This window comes from Eretmochelys imbricata, chromosome 3 (assembly GCF_965152235.1).
Source record: "Eretmochelys imbricata isolate rEreImb1 chromosome 3, rEreImb1.hap1, whole genome shotgun sequence".
Taxonomy (NCBI): Eukaryota; Metazoa; Chordata; order Testudines; family Cheloniidae; genus Eretmochelys; species Eretmochelys imbricata.
In genome coordinates, this window is record NC_135574.1 from 159,400,308 (window position 1) to 159,421,660 (window position 21,353).

The following is a 21,353-nucleotide window of genomic DNA, read 5'->3' on the forward strand; positions in this document are numbered from 1 at the left end:
CCACCAGAGAGAAAGATGAGTGTACACAATAAGCCAGTGTCACTGGTAAAGATCACTGAAATGGTTACACTGTATTTACACCAGCACCTATTGACTTTGATTATTGGTCTAGATAAGGGACTTGAAGTGGCATAACCCTATACTGCATACAGGCAGATAAATGTTGGGTAATACAGCTATAGAGGAATGGAAGTACCTGCTTCTTCTAATGCTCTCCGCATCTCATAGGAGTTCATGGTACCAGAGCGATCGACATCTATTTCCCTATAGATTTTCTGTAGAACACAAAATCCAGTGTTGGAGATCATCAATAATTAAGAGCTGGTTATTTTGACTTCAGCCAGAAGTCAGATAAATGCCTGTGGAAAGCAGAGTCTCTGCTTTCCTGAGAAATGGAACCTAACATGGATTTTGGATTGATTTAATTAGTGTCAGTCATACCACTGCTCCTAGGGCTTGTCTTCACATACAGAGCTACACCAACTGCACTGGGGAAGGTGCTTTAGTGAAGACGCTGCTACGGGAGAGCTTCTCCCATCGGCGCAGATACTCCATCTCCCCAGGAGACAGTAGCTATGTCATCAGGAGAAGCTCTCCCATCGACATAGCACTGTCTACGTGGGGGGCTAATGTCAGTATAACTACATCACTCAGGGTGTGGATTTTTCATACCCCTGAGTGACATAGTGATACCGCTATAGGGCTGTCGTGTAGACCTGGCCAAGATGGAGCCATAGCTAATCCTTTCAGTGCAGCATACAGTAGGGAGGAGACTCAAGGAAGTCACCTGAAAGTGCAGTGATCGCAGGGTAAGTACAATGTGGGACTGCAGAACCACTGACAAAGCAGGCACTGTCTAGCACTTGGTCCTGTGTCAAAGTTATCAGACCTGTAAGTGAAAAGGCTAAGGATGTGGGAGGGATGTGGAGCTAACGTGAGGAGCAGTCACAGGAGCAGAGGTGGCTCCACCTTCTGCTCTTCACCCTAGAATTCTAAAGAGCAGCTGACTTGTCTCTAGGGCTTTAAAACTTAAAATCCCAGGGGGCAGATCCTTAGCTTGTGTAAATTGTCTTAAACCAGCTGAGGCTCCGCCCCACTGTTTTAAACTGGTCACAGAGAGTGAACCAGCCGGAGGGTCCCAGCTCCCTGTGTTTGGGGTTGCCATCAGTGTGGTCCCCAGCTGTAAAATGTGGAGTTATCTGATAACAGAAGTCTAATACTTTGTTTCTTTTATCTACTGTTGCTTTCCGTGGCCATTCTGGAGGCCTATTATTTTTATAAAAATAACTTTTTAAAATTTGAGTGGCTGGTGAAGCTGATGTGCAAGTAAGGGCAGGAATTCCCAGTGAGGAAAGGATAGGACTGAAACCGTCCTGCCTTTACGTTCTGCATTTGTGGTCTGTGTGTGCCATGGCCTTGTGATGCTCAAGGCCACGCTAGTCCCACTGAGCCCCATCCTGCAAGATGCTGTGTCCCTCTTGTCAGGCACTGAGTGTCCCCAGCTCCCACTCACTTAGTGGGAGTGGAGGAAGTTCAGTGCCTCACAGAACTGGGCCGGGGAGCAGGTTTTTACTGAAGAACTCAATCTTTCCGTTTAACAATATGTGCTCAGAATTGCCCATATAGATAGATATACTGTACCCACAATATACATATAGATTTACACCCACAGTGCTCCAACAGCCATTGAACAGACCAGACTACATTGACACAAGTAGTATACTGTATGTTCCCTTCTACAGAAATCATATCTTACTTGATATTTCTGTATCTTTGTCCATAGTATGTAGAACTCCTTCAGTCCCAGTTTACCGCTTCCATCCGACTACAGGAAGAGTTAAGGCAACCTCTTTGGATGGCAGGAAAGAAATGTTTTCCCTCCTCTACATTAGGTTTGCTTTAATATAATCTCAACACTGTTTTTCTGATGTCAAATTTAGAGAAGGATGCAAATCATCTTGTGACGCATGGCTTACTCTGGCTCATCCTGCAGGATCTAGGGACTCTTCCTCTGTTTCTTCAGTTGTGTTTTAAGTTTCTAAATCATCTGTTTGGATGAATTAAATCTGAATCTCTGAATATTTCCCCAAGCCTTTTCAGTGCCTTCCACAGGTAATCTTTAACTATTCAGTATGTGTACCGAGAGGATGCCATTCTGTTCCCCAGTGGTGGTTCACCTATTGATGGGAATCTGAGTCATACCATGTCTGGATTTGAAACAGAGACATAACCAAAATCAAGAGCTGCTGTTGACAGAATTTGTAGGTCTTCAGAAAACCCCTAACAAAAGAATCCCAACATCACTGTCTGTCTCTTACTGTAACTACAACAGTGGAATCCTGGGCTCTGCCACATTTTACAACAAATTGCAGGAGAGCTTCATTTTGTTCGGTAATTTTCCTTTTCTAACCACATTATTCTCAAACCTGCGATGGTTTAAAAGATCAAACAAACCCCTTCCCCTCTCCTGCCAGTGAAACTGAGCATGGCTATCATGGTAGATTTCTTCCTAGAGCATTGGGCTCAGAAAAACTATGTGTCATCTGGAAAGAAGTTCTGGGACTGTGCTTCTAGCTGGTTTCCCTTATTTTTAACCGTGAAATCTTTGTGATTTTACTATGTTCTGTCCAAATCTGACATGGATTGAATGTACTGATATCACTTCTAATATACAGATTTCAGTCCTCTAAATGAGCCCATGATACCGATTCCATGTTGGGACCAATCTTTTCCTAGGCTGTTGCCAGCCAGACCACACATGTAGCATCAAGGCTGGAATTCAGACAGGACCTTTTGCTCTAAAAATACAGGCTCCCACTGCTAGACATACTGTAGATTCAGCATTAACTGGCAGTACCATTAACATGTATAGTCTCTATGCAAGAGAGTCTTTAAAGAGTGGCTGTCACAAGCAGATCTGGCCTTCCCTCCTGCAGGGGTTGTGGGTAGGAAGGGATGGATTGATAGGGACATCCCCACTCCCCCACTGGATCCATTTCAGCATTGATAGAGGAACACAGTCTAGCTAATACAATCAAAGGATACATCTAACAGATCAACCATGATTTTACACGTCTCAATACTGAAGCCATCTGATTTAATATCTTGGCCTGAAAGGAAAGAGGACAGAAGGCAGGTCAGTTATATGTGGAAGTGTATGGGAATTGGATAGTAACCCTTTAAATAGTTTGGGAAACCTCCTAGTGGGCCTCCCTGTCTTCAACTGCAGAAGCCATCAGCCGCTAACAAGTACAGCTGTGCAGATATGGAGCTAGACTTTGTAGGTTTGTCTACAGAGATAGTGAAGAGTGCTTCGGAACCCAACTGTGTCTGGGTGTTTTTAATGCTGTGTAGACCAACAACTCACGCCTAGAAAGCTCAGGGCTATAGTGCCTTTTCTACTACTTCCGCTGTTCAATAGCCAGTAATTCAGTGTCTGTACCTGAACCTTTCCTTTGGGCTTGGATGGGGCAATGAGCCATCTCTAGTTTGATTCCAGGCTAGCGTCGTTCTATGCTTTTTGCTAGGTCCATTGGAGGGAGGTAACATTACTACCACCTGCATGCACACGTATGCACGCAGCCATTAACAGAACCCTGGGCCTTCAGCTCCAAAAATACAAGGCTCTCCTGATCGGACGAAAGTGAAATTCCTTTAGCTCCTGTTAGCAAGACCCTTATTTTTTCTGTGGAGCAGCGCCTAGAGGGAAAAATCATACATACGCTCACAACCACTCCCTATAGTAAGATGCAGGTGGTGCTACCCACTAGTCTAGGAACTGCTTCCAGCTCCTAACAAATGTAATTTTAATCCTTAGGAAACTGGATAGTTCTCAGCTGGCCATTGCCAGGGGACTGGTTAATTTTTATGTGACTGGTGTGAAACGTGTAGGGAGAGTGTGAGGGTGCTGGGAGGAGAGCCTGGGGCAGGACTCCTGCCTCCAGAGAATCCTATCATCTCCTACCTGCTTGATGGAAACCTCGTCTCCCCTTGCAGGCCCTCTTAGTGAAACCTGCTTTCTCGGCTGCTGGATCCTGCTCTTCCTCAACAAAGGACACAGCATGTGCCTACAGTAGATGCTGGGATGTAGGGGGACAAGACTTACTGGCATGGAATACAGAGTGGCTTCATGCTAAACAGCAGGCTGTCTACAAGCAGGACAGGGTCTGTGAAGGTCTGTCTACCGGGATGAGGACCCTCTGCAAAGGGTTGCAGGAAAGTTCTCATTTTGCACAGTGGCGGGTCACATGACTGGAATGAAGGGGATGGGCAAAGTGCCCATGATCAGCATCCTCAGCACTTTGCTGCAATTGACCATGAGTCCTAAGCGTAAAAGCTGCTGGGAAATTTTCGAAGCAGAACCTCCACGCATAAATGGTTTGTATGTGAGCTGCAGAGATCAAGTGTCTCTGGTCCTGTCAGTAAACATAAGTGCTCCTGTGGGGACTGAAGGAAAGGGGAAGGAGACTGAGCTCAGTTATACAGGAAAGACAATCTATACCACGCTGGTGCATCTAGGGGGATAAAGCACAGCATGGACCTCCCTGTCTATTTGGCTGATGTCTGTAAAAATCAGTGGGGCTTTTATCTCCGTGAACTTATCAGTGTCCAAGGGGAGACTAAACCAGTAACAAGTCCTGAGTCCCTTTGTGCAAGAAAAACAAGATTAGAAACACCCCTCCATTATCACTGAGAGAAGCCCTAGCCAGTTGCCTGTGCTGTCACTAACCTTGAAGGCTTAAAATAGGCAGCTGTCTGTGTAAGTTACTCCCCCTTCTAAACCAGAAAGAGGAGCTGTACGCGTCCTAACATTCCCATTCATTCAGTGTTTCACATTAGTCCCCTACTCTTACCCTTCCCCAAACAAAGTTCTCTCAGATGCTGGTTCATCTTGAAAGCAACAGATTCACTTTTCTTTAAGTAAATCTTATGGCCAACAACTTCTTCTCATTTGAACCAGTGCCCTTTAAGGACAGCAACATGGTCTTCACAGTCCACCTCTGTTGTAATCACCGGAATCCAGTTGGCACCACGTGCCAGTTTGTGACTGATTCAGGTACAGGGAAAGGTGGATTTTTTTTTCAATTGTGCAGGCCGTGACCATAATTATTTCACAAGGAACTTGCAAGAGCAGTTTATGCCTTTGACACCTGACACCAGCCCTGATCATTGCAATTCACTCATAGTAAGGCTTCTGCAGTGCTTCTTGGTGTTGCTTGCATCTTATTCAGAATCCAGCAGCATGTCTGCTCATTGGTTTGAGTAATGTGATCACATAATCTGATTATTTCACATCAATATCAATCTAGGTTGGATTCAAACCACTAGAGGATAGTGACACTCTTGTCCATTACCAATCCCTTGAGCTAACCAGCTTCTATCTGACTAGCCAGACCCAGTAACACCTATACACACACAAGGAGTGTTCCTCATTCATGCCAGTGTGGTGTTGAGCAGTCCTGAGCTCAGACTGCCAAGAGTTTCTCCTGCAGCTCTGGAGTGCAGGAATTAGGGGCACAGCTAGTTTGAGATCTCTGTGAAGCACAGGACTGGGATCGATGTCTGCACATTTGACTTCTCTGGAAGTTGTGGGTGCTCTGTTTCTAACCTACTACTGGCCATCACAGACAATGTATTCTCAGAGGAGAGGAAAACACTTACGTTTAGCCATGATTTTTCTCAGGATATTACATAATTCAAAAGCAGAGATCTCTGCATCCTGTGGAAATGTAACAAAACAGTTGTAACAAAATAGTCATAGTAAGCCAAGCCAGATGTGGAATCTATGTAACAGGGAAGGGCGTGAGAGGGTTAGCTAGAAGATCTATTGCATTTACCCAGACTGAATAAAATTTGCACAAATGAAATCAAAAGCTCTGCAATGCTTAGAAAATGCAGACAGTTTAAATCTGGCTATCACCTCATATGCTAACAGCAGTTACCGGGCATGCTCAGGACTCCTTCTGATGAGTTTGCCAGGTCTAGCTTTTACCCCTGAAATTTCCCATCACCTCTCGTGCTCCAAGCACACTCTGTCTTGGAATGGGTTTTATGGAAGGATTTGAAGTCCTTCTGTGAAACCTTCCTGTGCTGATCTCACTGGCCAGGTCTGGATTCCATTGCTTCTCTAAGGCAGTGGCTCTCAACCTTTTCAGAGCACTGTACCTCTTTCAGGAGTCTGATTCGTCTTGTGGACCCCTATGTTTCACCTCACTTAAAAACTCCTTGATTACAAAATCAGTCATCAAAAATACAAAAGTGTCACAGCACACTAGTACTGAAAAATGGCTTACTTTCTCATTTTGACCATACAATTATAAAATAAATCAATTGGAATATAAATGTACTTACATTTTAGTGTATAGTATATAGAGCAATATAAGCAAGCCATTGTCCATATGAAATTTTGGTCTGTACTGACTTCGCTAGTGCTTTTTATATAGCCTGTTGCATAACTAGGCAAATCTCTAGATAAGTTGATGTACCGCCTGGAAGACCTCTGTGCACCCTCAGGGGTATGCGTACCCCAGGTAGAGAACCACTGAGCTAGGGGCCTGACTCAGCAGAAACAACCGCAGGTGCAATCAGCAGAGGGCTTAACCAGAGTAAGTCTAAAACAAGATAATGTCACATAAAAAGAGTAATAGTAACTCTCCCTGCCTGGGGTTTGCTCCACTCATAGGAGCCCTGGGTGTATAGCCAGGAAGCTCTTTCCTCTGAGCACCCATGCAAGGGGAAAGCTCAGCTAAGCCTTTTTCTCTGGGGACCAGATATTGCCCCTGTACCTTGTCATACTTGGTTACTCCATAAGCCAGATTTTCAGAAGGGCATGTGCTCAGCAGGGTGCATAAAAGTGCATGTGCAACTTGCATATTTTGCATGCTTAATTGCTGTGATTGCTGGATGAGCTGAACCAGGAACTTCCAGAGCTAAAGGCATGAATCTAAAGAGCTTGACCCAAAGAGGTAAGTTCTTTAGCTGGGGGCTATATGAGACTGTGATGGGACATCCACCCCACACTGGCCTGTAAGGGGTTAATGGAGCCCTAGGGAGGCTGTGCAGAAAGCAGTCAATCAGGGCCGGGCAGGCCTATATAAGAGGAGCTGCAGAGCAGTGGCAGTATCTACCTGGAGCTTGATGAGGGAAGCTCAGACTCTTGGCAGGAGGAAGGGGTGCCAGCACCCTGGACAGAGCAATGCTACCAGCAGGGACCCGGGAAGCTAGAGAGAGCTGGCTAGCTGCTAAGACTGGCAGGCTGAAGTGCTGAGGTAAGGGGAAGAAGGTGCTGGAGGCTGTAGGATAGTGGCCCAGGGAAATGAACTGAGGAGATGCAGCAAGTGGCAGCCATCCACAGGGTCCCTGAGCTGGGACCCAGAGTAGTGAGCGGGCCTGAGTCCCCCCCACCCCCACTTGCCACTGAGGAAGTGGCTGGATTCAGGGACTGTGATATTGTCCCCCAGAAGGGGGAAACACAGAGGGTGGCACAGCCAGAGGGCAGTGTTTATGAAGAGGACGCCTCAGTCCTGGGAGTGGTGTGGGTCTGGGAACAAAAGTGATGGCAGTGAGGAACCACCAGAGGAGGATGCACTGGCTACCAGAGCTAATTTCCGTTTCAGCCACAAGGAAGCACCAGAGTGGTGAGTAAACCCCGTTACACAGACCAATTGCCTGTGGCAATTAGGCACACAACTGTGGACATTTTGGCATGCACAATTGTGTATGTATGTTTTGCAAATCTGGCCAGCACATCTGAGTTAAACTGCTCCTTGGGGTAGAAGACACAGAAGATTTGTGGAGAACCATGTACACTGATAATAATGGATAAGAATATGTAAGAGAAATACCCACCGCTCCAGCCAACTGCGCAAAAAGTTTTTTGAAACTGGGTTCAATGTCATCTTCACTGATGTCATTCTAGAAAAGGGTTCAAATGGTAAAAATCAACCTGTTATAAGAAGGGACATTGTGTCGGAGATGCTGTTTCATTAGCAATCACATTTAAACGAATGCATTTCCTTAGCTATGGTACAAGCAACACTGCAGATTATTGCAAAGGAAAGAATTTTTTAAATCTAACTTTTACCATTGAGTCTGTCTTTTTTTTTTTTTAAACAAAACCAGATATTGGACTAAACTGAACCCCAGAGTGTCTGTTTAAAAAAATGTATGTAAAACATTCAGATCCCACTCCTGCAAAGATTTACATACATGCTAATTAAGTAATCTGCTGCTTTAACTACTAGGACATGCTCTTGCTTACAAAACTATACATATTATCCTGCATCCCTTACACAAGCCATCTCATAATGTCAGTGGGACTATTCACATGACTACGTATTGCTGGATTGGGTCCCTCTACTCAAATGTGGATTTAATGTCTACATTTGAAAACTGAAGCCTGTTTGCCTAGGCTTGAATCGTTTCAATGAACAATGTCTGATCTGGTATCTGAACAGGCTGAGTTTTGTTGCTGCAGGTAAGGGCTGAAATCTGTTTTCAAAGCTGCTTCAGATGTTTTCATTGACTTCACTGGGAGCTATGTGTGTACATCCAAGAATCTGGGTTCAGGATGAAATAGAAGTTCTTGACGGATTATGGACTAATAGAAAAAGACTACAATACTGTGAATGTTTTGTGCTGCTCGAGAAAGAGGGGAGTCAGATAAATGGAAAAAAGGCATGATCTATCAATAAGGCTAAGATTCTGTCAAAGGCATTTTTAGTAAAAGTCAGGGACGAATTGCAGGCAATAAACAAAATTTCGCAGAAGCCCATGACCTGTCCCTGACTTTTACTAAAAATACCCAGCCGGGGGAGGGTGGCAGAGGAGAAACAGTGCTGCCAGGGGCTTGCAGGGGCTAATCCAACCCTGGCTGCTGCTCTGGTGGGCCTGGGGGCTGCTGCTCCTGCCCCAGCAGCACCAGGGCTGATGGCTGGCAGCTTCTCTCGCCCGGCTGCTGCTCCTGCCCCAAGGGCGCTGACCTAACCCCAGGCACTGCTGCTCCATCCCTGCCCCAGAAGAAGTCCCGGAGGTCCCGGCAAGTCACGGAATCCATGACCTCCGTGACCGAATCGTATCCTTAACTATCACCTTTCTGTCTGTGATAGGATCGCTTCAATTAGCAATATTAAGGGGGAGGGAGGGGAGAAGATTTACCTCTTCAATATTGGCCTCAATTTCATCATCTACAATCCTAGAAAGATAAAAGGATTGATGTTAAAACAAACTAATAAAAAATAAAGCAGCTTAAGCAGAAGTTTTACTTCAATACTAGTTCTTTTAACTCCTATAATATAGCTTTAGAAAATTCTAGAAAAATCCATTTAAATATTAATTGAAAATCAAGTTAATAATAATCAATGTTTGAGGCAGAGGCCCAAATATTGATTTTTGTGGATGACTGCCCACAGAAACTGACTTTCAAGCAAACCAGTGCCATTAACATTAGTCCAGTTATGACAGCGTAATTTTTAGTTCATTTCACCCTCAAAGCACTTTACTTTTACAAACCATGCAACGCTCCTATGAGGCAGTATTACAGATTCACAGAAGATTCATTTTAAGGCCAGAATGAACCAGTATGCTCATCTAGTTTGAGCTCCTACATAGATTTTTTTTTTTTACCCACTAATGCCTGCATCAAACCCATATCTATTAACTTCTCTATTTCAGAGAGAAGGAAATAGGCACAGAGAGTTTCAGTAATTTATCCAAGGCTTCAGAAGTAATCTGAGTCAGAGCTGGAATTAGAACCCAGGAGTCCCTGGCTCCTACTCCTCCACTGAGATTAGACCATCCCATTCTGTTAGTACACAAGATGCAGCAAACCAAAGGAGGAGCTATTCAGCTCATCTGCCGCTACTTGTGTGGATCTATCACCTGGGGAAGGAGTGTTGGTGAGTTATGGTTGAGGGCAGAACTAAAACTGAATAGCTACTTGAAAGCTGAAAATAAACAATGTGGCAGGAGACCCAGCTTTCACAGGGGGCCGTGTAACGTGCAGGCCTAGAGTAAGTGGCCTTTTGTGTTTGTATACAGGGTTTGAAAAGCCTAGAGATGAAAAGCTTCCTAACACGTTTCCAGTCCCCTGAGCCATCCCTTCCTCACACGGTGACAGTTTTGAAATTCTTCTCTTCTCTTTAGAATCATGATTATTCCACGTACTTCCCAAATGGTGCCGTTTCGAATCAGTCGTGTTTGATGTTTCATATTTTTAATCAAGGAAGACGTTCAGCTGGGCTAGTTCCCTGGGCCTTTTCCCAGCAAGATTTCAAAGGTGTGAGCTCACCTCTTATGACTAATTGTGTCTGTTTGTGGGCACTAGTCTTGCAATTGGGCTTTAGAGGCAATAGGAAATGTACATCTCATTGTGAGATTTAACATTTCCGTGAGTCAGAGAGCCCAGCCTGCTATTTTCGAGTGCTTTCTTTAACACTTAAGACTCAATTGGTTCCTGCTCAATAATCAGCACCTACGCTGCCAGGATTGATATGAAATCTGCCCCTCACCTTCTGCAACGTTTAATTAGAACTCTCCTCACTGGTGCTCAGAAGCAATGAAGAAGTTGATGATGGGTTGGATTCAATCCCATATTAAAGAGGAAATTGGAATTCAGGCTGATGCTCTGTGGTCCTAGATCAGGGGTGGGCAAAATTTTTGGCCTGAGGACCACATCTGGGTATGGAAATTGTATGGTGGGCCATGAATGCTCACAAAATTTGGGAGAGGGGGAGGGCTCCGGCTGGGGGTATGGTACTGGGGATGAGGGGTTCGGAGTGCAGGCGGGTACTCTGGGCTGGGACCAAGGGGTTCAGAGGGTGGGAGGGGAATCAGGGCTGGGGCAGGGGGTTGGGGTGCGAGAGGGAGTCAGGGGTGCAGGCCCGGGCAGTGCTTACCTCAAGAAGCTCCCAGAAGCAGTGGCATGTTCCCCCTTCTGGCTCCTACGCGGTGAGGTGTGGACAGGCAGCTCTGCATGCCGCCCATGCAGCTCCCATTGGTCATGTTTCCTGGCCAATGGGAGCTGCAGGGGCAGTGCTTGGGGTGGGGGCAGCATGCAGAGCCCCCTGGCTGCTCCCTACACCTAGGAGCCGGAGTGGGGACATGCCGCTGCTTCCAGGAGCCACGCGGAGCAGGGCAAGCCCCGGACCGCACTCCCCGATGGGAGCTCGAGGGCCGCATTAAAACATCTGGAGGGCCAGATGCAGCCCCTGGGCCGTAGTTTGCCCACCTCTGGCCTAGATGCTCACCCTGGATTATTAAGTACGCAGTATGAGTGAAAGACAGAGCTTGTTTTGCATTAGCTGGGCCCTGTTGGTTTCAGTAAGACAGTGTTTGATTCTGAGTGAGTTTAAAGATGCTGCACTGACAGCCCTGGAAACTGAAGTCCTTCATCCAGTATAAGAGGGGGAATCAATGCAAACTTCACCTCAGCGTCACTCCACATCTGCCCCTTGCACCTTTGACTCATCTCCCTTCCTCTTCTCACCAGCTCTGTCCCCCTCACCACACTCCCTTTCTCTGTCTTTCCACTGAGCTAATCCCTCCTAACTAACCTGCCTTTGCAAGCTGTGAAACTAATATGACATTGGCCACAGTCACATTGATCACTCTGCTGGTTTGCTACATCCCTTTCCTCTACACATTGTCTCATTTGTCTATTTGTGGGGGCAAAGCTGTCTACTACTTTGTGTTTTTATACTGCCTAGCATAGTGGGACTGATCTTGGTTGGACCCTGGACACTACTGCAATAAATGTGATTAACAATAACAAGAAACTTCCCTGCATATAGGACAAACAGTCCTTAACCAGAAGAGACCACCACTAGAGATCAGAGGGTAATTCAGACACCATGGTGCCTTTGATCATTGGCCTCTCAGATGAGGCTCTCAACAAGGATGCCAATGGTTGTGGGGTTTTCCTTTAATGCAGATACCTGTCCACGGGGAAATGGAACAAAACCACGAACTCCTTTTACATGGGCCATAGTAGCAATTTTTGATCATTCTACATTTAAACCAATGAGCTAAGGGGATCCCATTAGCAATTCTCAGGGCCATCCAGTCCCTCAGAGATATCAGATTTATCAGGATAATATTTCTGGATTACCCTAAGGAGGAGAGAGAGGGTGCATCAGCTACGTACTGTGAATCTGCATTCTTTTCAGAGAAGACTCGGAGGCAGAAATCCCCATTCTTGTTGGGTTCAAAAGTGGATGGCACAATGACATATTCTCCTGGAGGCAGTTTGAATCGGTTTAGTACCTCTCGGAGGTTGATGAAGGTGTTTGATTTTTCTCTGGCTCTGTTCGTCAGGAAGAAGTTTTTGCTCAGATGAACGTTTGTCTGGCCAGAAAACTTATTCAAACAAATAACGAGTTATTTCAGTTCAGAGAGAAGGTGAAAACAGAACAGTAACATGTTATCCTCCTTGGGTAAAGATCAATGCAACAGAATTATGAGAGAGAATAAATATTGGCTTGGTATATAGGTTTCATTGGCATGAGTTTGCGATGGTCACCTTACTTGTGAGTTTGAGGGATAGTGCATGTTACGCAGCTCATTCCAAATGAGGGTCAATAAAACCTTTACCCTGGGCTGTCAAATTCTAGATATGTTACACAGTTTGGGAGGAATTTGGCAAAATATTTAGGATTTTAAAGACGTGTGCTGGGTGCTATTTTCACATCCCCCCCACCCTGGAAAGCCAGGGATGTCTAAGGGTCTCTCTCTCTGCTAATGCAGTGTGTGTATGTTAATATTATACTTGATACAAGTCAGTGTCTACTGGTTTAGGACAACAGAGCATAATTTTAGGAGCTGTTAGTGTCCAGGGAATCAATCTTATTGCAATTGCCCTCAAACACCGTCATAGTATACAAAAGCCCAGGCTTGTATTAACTAGATGCAATTGACAATAGGGACCAAAAGGGACAACAGAAAATCGTTATTTGGAATATTCATTTTGTGCCAAATTTGGACCCTGTGCCAGCCTGAGAAAATAGGCTACCCAAGGGGGGTTTGCTGGGTTTGTGCAGCAAAGAATCCTACCCATGTGCAGAGCAGCAATACAACAAAAACAAATACCTTCCGGCCTGGAAGATCTACTTATAGACTTAGCAAGGTCAATATTGTCTGTCCAGTGGAGTGCTCTCTTTATCCATGCCATTAAGCCCCGTCTATGAACATTAACCCGAGAATGGAGGAAAGAGAAAATGCACATTACATACCTGCGAGGGCAGCTGCAGAAAAAGCAGAAAGGGACACAAGTTATTCATTTGTTCATTGAAAGGAAACAAGCAGAAAGGTTAGATAATTATTACTATTATCCAAGGTCATGACATTTTTCTGCTGATACTTCACTCTGCACCTCTCTGACACATATCTAGTGAAATACACTGTGATAGATATGACTATACTCAATACTGGTAGCTGAGGTATAGTCTCTGTCTTGTATTAAAACAGGGCACCCAAGCTTTATCCAATTAAAGGCCATGTGGCAACTTGTCAGAACCCTGAGGGCTACACCTAATCTGTATAAAATGGAGCCATTAGTAGCCATCTCCTTCTTCAAAACAGCAATATGGCCTTTGGACACTACAGATCCCATCATGCAATGCTCTGTCATGATCTGAGTGGAAGACCTCTTACATCATGGTGGGCACTGTAGTCTCTGCAAACTGACCCACTAAATCAAAGATGAGAAACTGTGGTTTCTGTTGAAGCTCTCCATTGGACACGTTTAGTTTGCACATCAAACCTAGGTCATTCCATCCCTTTGTCCACTCTCGTACTGAAAGGAAACTGGAATACTGCTGGTTTCTGGCTCACTTGCCTTGGCATGAAACTGCCAAGGATTTAACAATTCCAAACAGCAGGAGGTTTCAAGCAGCACCCAGTTCAGGGTTTTTCCTTTGGGATTTGCATGCAAATCTTCTGTAGAATGGGCTGCTTGTTGTCCCACAAAAAAATTCACAAAAGGGACCAGGCTGTTCATTTACTGGCATTACCATAACTAATTAATCTTGCACTTGTCTAGCAACTTTCTTCAGAGAACCTGAACTTGCTTTAAGTCTCACAATGCCCAGCTGGAGCAGGTGGTGTGACATCTATCTTCCAGCCTTGGAAATTGCGGCAGAATACCGTTAAGTAACTTGCCCAAGCTCATACAGCAAGTTTGTGGTACAACTGGGACTAGAACTCGGGGAATTAGACCCTACATGGCACTATGTTTAAAGGAAGTACCAGTGAGCCTGGGTGTGTTTATTAGGAAATAGAGGTGGAGCTGGTTTAGATGCACACACCAATGCCAGCCTCTTTCTGTAGTCCTTTATCCCAGCTAGTCTTACACATGCTTTCACTGGCTCTTCTCCTGGGCCGATCTTTTTCACACTAGCTCTGATCCCCAACTAGTGTCCCATCCCCTGCCAGAATCACTCCCATTCTGTCGCCACTCCCCATGATTTGATCAACTGAAAAAGGCTGAGGTGAGTGGAACCCAGAATGCATTTCTGACTTTTCATTGTTTAACCCCCTACCCTGCCCCTGTACACCAGAGGTGTTCAGCAGCTGGCACTCAGAGGGGCTAGACGTACCAGGTGCTGGACGGGCATTGCTGCATCTGACTTTGTGTCTTGTTCCTGAAGCGTTAGACGGCAGGGAAGCAGAGGAACCATTCATTGATGACCCCTCCCCATTTCTGAAGTTCTGGAAACTTTTTCTAGTTTCTTCCCCTCAAGGAATTTGCATGTGTATGTGCATTGCGCTACTTGCCTCGTAGATCCCAAAGCCAATGGTGTGCATATCCTCCCCCATCTTCCGCTGCCTCCTGCGGTGCTTCTGAATCAGGCCAACTAAGAAGGTGCAGCCTTTCTCAGGATCATCGGGATCCTCATCTTCTTCCTCCAGCTTAATCAAATACTGCGGATTCATCCAGAAAGTATCTGAGAAAACAGAGTTTGACACAAACCCCTCAGAGCCTTCTCTGAAACCAGCCCATACTGACATTTCTCAGCAGCCACGGTAGCTTGGACGTGTCCTTAAAGATACAGACCTAAACTTTCAAACTGGGGTGCATAAAGAACAGCAGCACTGTCCAGATTTATGCCCCTATGCAAGTGGTCTGATTTTCAGAGACGACAAGCCCCTGTGGCTCTCATTGAAACTATTTTCCCGTGAAGTCAATGGGAGTTGCGGGGACTCAGTACCCCTGAAAATCAGGTTCTAGGTGTCTCAAGATGAGCAACCGATCACCCGATAGTTGGTAGATACCAGAAAACGCTGGCCTAAGGGACTTGCCCAAGGCCGCAAAAGAAGTCAACGTGAGAACCAGGATTAGACTCCCCCAAGCTCCCAGGGGCCAGTCCCATGGTTAGATCACTAGTTCATAGCTCTCTGTCTAGACACATCCCTGGAGAAAGATGAATCCAGCTGGTGTTTGGCAGGGGCTGTTTGAGCGTTTTAAACAAGTAGTGGATTAAGCCAAGGGCAACGATCTAGATTTTTAAAAAATTGCCAGGGAAAGAAGAAATGGGAGTTTCGTAGAGGCTACACTGAAGGATGAGCCCCGACTGAGGGGATTTTATAGAACTCCCCACGCCCTAAGGAAATCCTAGCTAGAATAAGTCCATGTGTGTTTTCTGTGAATGCAGAAGTAGCACGTGGGAGGTCTTACTTGGGTAATTCCTGCAACCCCCAGCAGTGGAGCCACACCTCCAGTTCCCATCAAGCTTGGTCAGGCTCCACTTCTTGTATTTTTCATTTGCCAGCGTGTCTGGAGTCAGGTTGCAGATCTCAAGGCGGGAGTAATGTCTCAGAAAATCACTGAATGACATCCTGTGAAGAGCAATACCACACACTAATTCTGCTTAGAATGGGAGACTTTCCCACATGCCGCTTTTCCTAATCCTCCCTCTAATAACTCTAACTATGACCTGACACTACAGTTGTTGGCCAGGCTGATGAGGTGCTTTATCCAGCCATTGTGGGGACCTTTGGTATTATATGATTGAAATCACTCCTACGTTGATTATATGGCCACTACACCGATCCATCACATTTCTGGTGATCCGGATCCTGGACCCCACATCCAATGGGATAGGCTACAAAGTCTCTGCTCAGGTTCGCAGATAGCTGTGCACTTCCATATTATCCCCAGGCCTATTTATCTGAGTCACTGTTTGTTGGCCCACGGTACTTTATGTTAAAAAATGAAGGAAAACAACCAATCTCCCCTGCTGTTCAAAAACCCAGAGCTTCTCACCAAAATTCTCCATCTTCATGTCTCTTGGTCAATCGCTCTCTCACATCAGGAGCGACGCTGTTCCAGTTTGAGCAGCTACAACATAAAGATGGGAGTTTGCTTAATTGTCAAATGACAGCTCAAAGTCCATCCCTAATGCAGTGACTTTGATGGGGTCACTTCGCTCTCCTGTGGCTCCATGTGATTGCAATATGCTACTGTGCCCAGCTCAGCAGAACTCCCAAACTCAGTGGAGTATGGTAGCAATTTAGATCATGTACAGTTAAGACATGTACAAATTTTCACAAGCGCCTAGTGATTTTGGGTGCCTCACTATATGAGGGCCCAGCTTGAGATGCTTTAAACGTGCCTGAATTCCAGTAAGTGTGGAGCACCTGCCTGTCTGCTGCAAATCAGGATCCTGCCTGGTGTCTCAGGTTGGACACTCAAAAATGGAGGCACCCAGACTCATTAGACACTTTTGAAAAGTTAGGCATTGTGCCTTTAAGAAATGACTGCTTTAATGAACTGTCCATCAGTAGGATAACTCCTTCTGGAAAAGGAGGAACTGGGACCAATGATCTCCTACCACTGAAGACAGCAGATCTATGTTTTCAGTGTAACAGCAAATATTAAGTTCTTTGTCAAGAATTGTATAACTTTACAAAGACGTCTTTTCTGAAGAAGACCTTACTGGGATCCAAGTTTTTAGTCATGCAAGGTGGAAATGACTCAAGGGTTTATAGTAACCCTATACTGTAGCCAAAATACTGTAACTTACATGAGAGTGTGTTACAATAGGGTTTATAAAGAGAGCAGAGCATACTGTAAAGTCTCTGTGGGGAAAGCTATGGTCCTTTTAAACAGCACAAAGCAACACCACACAACAGTTTAGGATAAAAAGTACAGAATACTGGGTCCAACGGTAACTTCAGGGGGAATTTCAGGTAGGGAGAATGCAATTCCCAGTGGAAATTTAGCCATGCCACTGGGATGAACACCCTCTTACAATGTATAAGTCCCCTAGACCTTTAACTCACTTATCATTCCATTTTCCAGTCCATTCCACTTCCCCCCAGGGATTTCGGATTCTGATCAGCTTTTGCATGCTTCCTCGGCAATTCACCTGATAGGATTAGAAGTGCAGAAGGGACTTAGTTACACAGGGAACCTGTGTAGTAATAAACACAGAAGAAAGTACAGTGGTTGAAATACAATACTTGCACCCTATTCCTTAGCTATTTATGTAATTTTGCACCTGGTTATTTAGTTGAAGAGGCATAAAGCCACATTGGCTTTGGATAAACTTTGATTACCTAATGCATGCAGACAGGAAATTTAGATTGTGTGCAAATCAAATATTTGTGTGCTTGGGGGCAAACAAAATCATTCTTGTACTGGAAGAATGACACGTCTAAGAGAGTTTAATAATAAAGAGCGGAGCTGCGGAGGGAATGTGAGGTTATTCACAGCACAACGGCAATTCTTACAGTGTGGCTTTACTCTAAAAAGCTCCTGAGTAAAAACGGTACCTTCCTACTCAACCGCTCCGTCCCCCACATGTATTCAGAGTCATACCTGCAACTGACTACATACAGGACACTGGGTTGACTGCTCCTGTTCTTGTAAAAACTGCCACAGGCTGTTTCCTCACCACAAACACTCTGGACAGCAGGGTTAGGACCCCTCGGAACTTTAAAAATCCCAACCAGAAATCAGTGTTATTTGGGGGGAGGCACCGGATTCATTTAAGTAGGGAATTGCACAGTGGGTGTGAGCTTGAAGCCAAGAAAATGGATACGCTTTCTCATGAGGACCGGTGCACTATGGTGCATGCAGTAGCTGAAACAGCACAGAGAAGCCTGTGGGGGTTACTGGTGGGCCTGAGGTCTGAGAAGGTTAACGGGGTTCCGAAGTGAAACAGCCACTAGGAAGAGCCTGCAGAGATTTCCAAAGATTAAAGCTGGCCTAGCCTTCTTAATGTCTGAGTCAGGAACAGAAGAACTCCCCACTGACTTCTGTCACTGGGAGGGGGAGAGCCAACAAGCAAGGCTAGCTGCAATCCTGCATGCTGCCAATTCCCATTTAGCTTCATCAGCCTGGATGCAGCATGCCAGGGACTGACACCACTTTCATTTGAGAGGCAGGGGCATTTCAGGAGTAATGAATAGGGCCATGATCCAAAGACCATTGAAAATCAGTGGCAAGGCCCCCTATGTTTCCATAATCCGTCTGCTTCCCTTCTATCCTCTCCCATCTTTCCTTTACTGAGCAAGGCAATTCACCTTCTTTTACACAGATAAACGTCTTTCACACAGTGAGATCATCAGTCCTTCCAGTGGAGCTGCTGGGCAGCTATACCAGCAGATGAATATGTCGTTCCCCTGGGTATGCATTCCTCTTTCTCTCATATGTGCATCCTGCTGTTCTCTGAACTGCCTCATTACTCAGAGTAAAGTAATAATCACTCACAGTACAGTGTGCTGGGCTTGGATTTCCCATTGGGAGCTCTGTGCGTAGACAATTTACAGTATCACGCTCCAAGATTATAAAGTGGTAACAGAACAGTCTAGGACGATGCCATTTTCCAAACATAATACTCCAAAGGCTGAGGCCCAGTGAGTCTAAAACACAGGGATAGTGTGTGAGGGAATATTCTCCTGGGTGACTAGGGGAAAGTGCCTCCTTCCCCCAAGCCTGTTGACCTTGATTGGAAAATGACCCAGCTGTTTGTAGACGCACGGAGAGTCACATTAACCCAGCACACACTGAGACTCTGGGTATTGCCTCGGCAACGCCCAGTCCTCTGGGGAACACTGGAACAATGCAGAATGGCTAACCGTTCCAAACGCAGAGAGAACTCAGAACTTTGCTCTATCCACCCAATTTTATGCACATTGTTTTAGGGGTTTTTTTTTAAATAAAAAAGAGCATTCAATAAGTAATAAGTGATGTTAAAAATTCTGCGTACTGTAAATGTTTGTGAGATAATTTAACCACAAGATGGCAGTTGGACTCAACAGTTTTCGGTATATAGGCTCTCACTGCAAGGGTAGAAATGGTCAGAAAATGGGAGGGAGGGGATGTAAAATGTTTCTTGCCAAACCCAAAAAGTTTTGTTTTCAGCTGAAAAGTTTTTGATTTTTTTTTCAGTGAAAAGCTGAAAGTTGCGATGGGGAGGAGACATGTTTGTGAAAATTGTCACAAATCAAAACCCAATTTTCTGTCAAAAACTAGTTTGACAGAAAATTTTCAACCTACCCAACAGGTTAAAAAAACAACAACAGTGAAATGTGACTGTGATGCAAGCAAGCAGGACACCAGGCAAATACAATCCATGGACAACGCGAGAGAGGTTACCTCTTCGGCTCCTGTAACGGAGTATGCGTGGCCTTTGACCAGCTTCTGAGAAGTGACTGCCTCGGTCTCGGCTGCACTTGTGATCTGGAAACACAGAGCAATTCAGTGGTGCTTATTAGCTGCTTGCAAGTCTGAGGATACAACAAGCTACAGCTTTTATAAAGCTCCCTTAGAGCAAGAGTTTAGCTGCTGCACAGGGGTACTGGAAGGATCAATTGGGTGTTTGAACAGAGCTTTGAAACCAGCCAGTGTCCATGTGTCCCAGGGTGCTCTGGTAGTGGATGCAATCTAAACTCAGCTCTGTGCCATACAGCTGGCATCTAACGGACATTCTCCTTGAGCTCTGGAAGAGCTTCTGCTTTGGTAGCAGGATAGGAGTTTACTTCCTGATGTGCCCATGAAGTTCCACAGGTGCGCATAGGACACACATAAGGGCCTAAGTGGCCACCGACTTGCTACAGTATCACAATTCATGGTAAATAGCATGAATATCAGATACACATTTTAGTGCAATGCTGTGTGAGTAGCTCAGGTTTTTAAGAGTAGCATTCGGACCCCTGCTTATTGAGATGGCAGAGCTAGAAGAACCAAGGAGACAAGAGCTTGCCCATTGTGCATCTTGCTGCACATTGAACATTCATCCTCACTCAACAGCTGTCTAAATCTGTATACAAGCTGTAAAGTCTTAAAAGGAACAGGCTGCAAATCCGCCATTTTTTATTTTTAAGGTACGTTATCTAGTGTGCACCAAAGGAGCTGTGAACTCAGGACTCCTGGGTTCTTATCCATGCTCTGCCACCAATTTGCTGGTAATCTTGGACATGTTGTTTAGCATCAGTTTTCCCCTCTGTAAAATGGGTATAAAACTTCCCTACCTTGCAGGGGTGTTCTGAGGTTGAACTAATTAAAATATTTATAAAACCATTTTGTGCTTCTCTAACACCTTTCAACAAAGGAGCTCAGTATTTTTAGTCTCTCTCTTCCCAGCTAGGAGATTTGAAAACCTGGATCATTCTGGGGTAGAAAACCAGATGTCAGATGCTTATCAAACTGCATGCTAGAAAAACAGGACCTAGAAAATGCAGGGAAATCCTGAGTAGGGAAGTGCACTGTGCTTAGCAAACTATTTTTCCCATTGTGAAGTTCCTCTCTCTTGTAGCTCTTCGATTTAACTCAAATTTGGAGGAAATATTTCAGTTTATGTTGTGAATGGAGGTTTTTAAACTACTTACCCTCCCACTAAAAAGAAATAAGATCCATGATCCCCAGGAGAGTTGACTATCCCGTACTGACAATACTTAGCAAGCATACAGTGCTTAATATCATCTGAACTTCAATCTATGGTACTAACGATACATTTTTGGCTTAAAGTGCCTGTCTTTAGGCCTTTTTCTTTTCCTGGTCTATTTCCTTTAGACATTCTTTGCTTTGTGTTAATTAGGGGGTATGTTCAAATGTTTTTGAAGTACTAAAGCTCTTTTCTTTGTTTATATACAGATAAAGTACACACCATGATGACTGAGATTTTGGCAGTGGGCCTATTCTGTTAGGGCCATTTAAAAGACTGCCAATGTATCTAGCTTCCCTGTTTCAGCCTGGATTTCATGCAACCCTTGGGAACAATTTCTGCAGCAATAAGGTAAAGAGATTACTGCAATGCTAGTGGCCTGCAGTCCCAACTCTGCAGAAATCGTTGTGAGCAGCAATATGCTGGGATCCCTGCCTAAGTATTCTGAGATTCCTTCTTTCCCAAAAT

The 21,353-nt window shown here is 45.0% G+C and overlaps 1 protein-coding gene across 1 annotated transcript in view; it reads right to left on the reverse strand.

Annotated features, from left to right (window-relative positions):
* The window catches only part of CAPN2 (calpain 2), a 56,321-nt gene that overhangs the window by 6,682 nt on the left and 28,286 nt on the right, over positions 1 to 21,353 (reverse strand). Inside the window, exons 6-18 of the mRNA XM_077813705.1 lie at positions 19,598 to 19,681; positions 17,278 to 17,363; positions 16,259 to 16,333; positions 15,671 to 15,831; positions 14,770 to 14,939; positions 13,227 to 13,238; positions 12,143 to 12,354; positions 9,157 to 9,193; positions 7,849 to 7,914; positions 5,662 to 5,719; positions 3,046 to 3,110; positions 1,757 to 1,825; positions 197 to 275 (exon numbers count right to left, since the gene is read on the reverse strand). Of these exons, the coding sequence (XP_077669831.1) occupies positions 197 to 275; positions 1,757 to 1,825; positions 3,046 to 3,110; positions 5,662 to 5,719; positions 7,849 to 7,914; positions 9,157 to 9,193; positions 12,143 to 12,354; positions 13,227 to 13,238; positions 14,770 to 14,939; positions 15,671 to 15,831; positions 16,259 to 16,333; positions 17,278 to 17,363; positions 19,598 to 19,681 (1,174 nt within the window). The remainder of the gene's footprint in view (positions 1 to 196; positions 276 to 1,756; positions 1,826 to 3,045; positions 3,111 to 5,661; positions 5,720 to 7,848; positions 7,915 to 9,156; positions 9,194 to 12,142; positions 12,355 to 13,226; positions 13,239 to 14,769; positions 14,940 to 15,670; positions 15,832 to 16,258; positions 16,334 to 17,277; positions 17,364 to 19,597; positions 19,682 to 21,353) is intronic.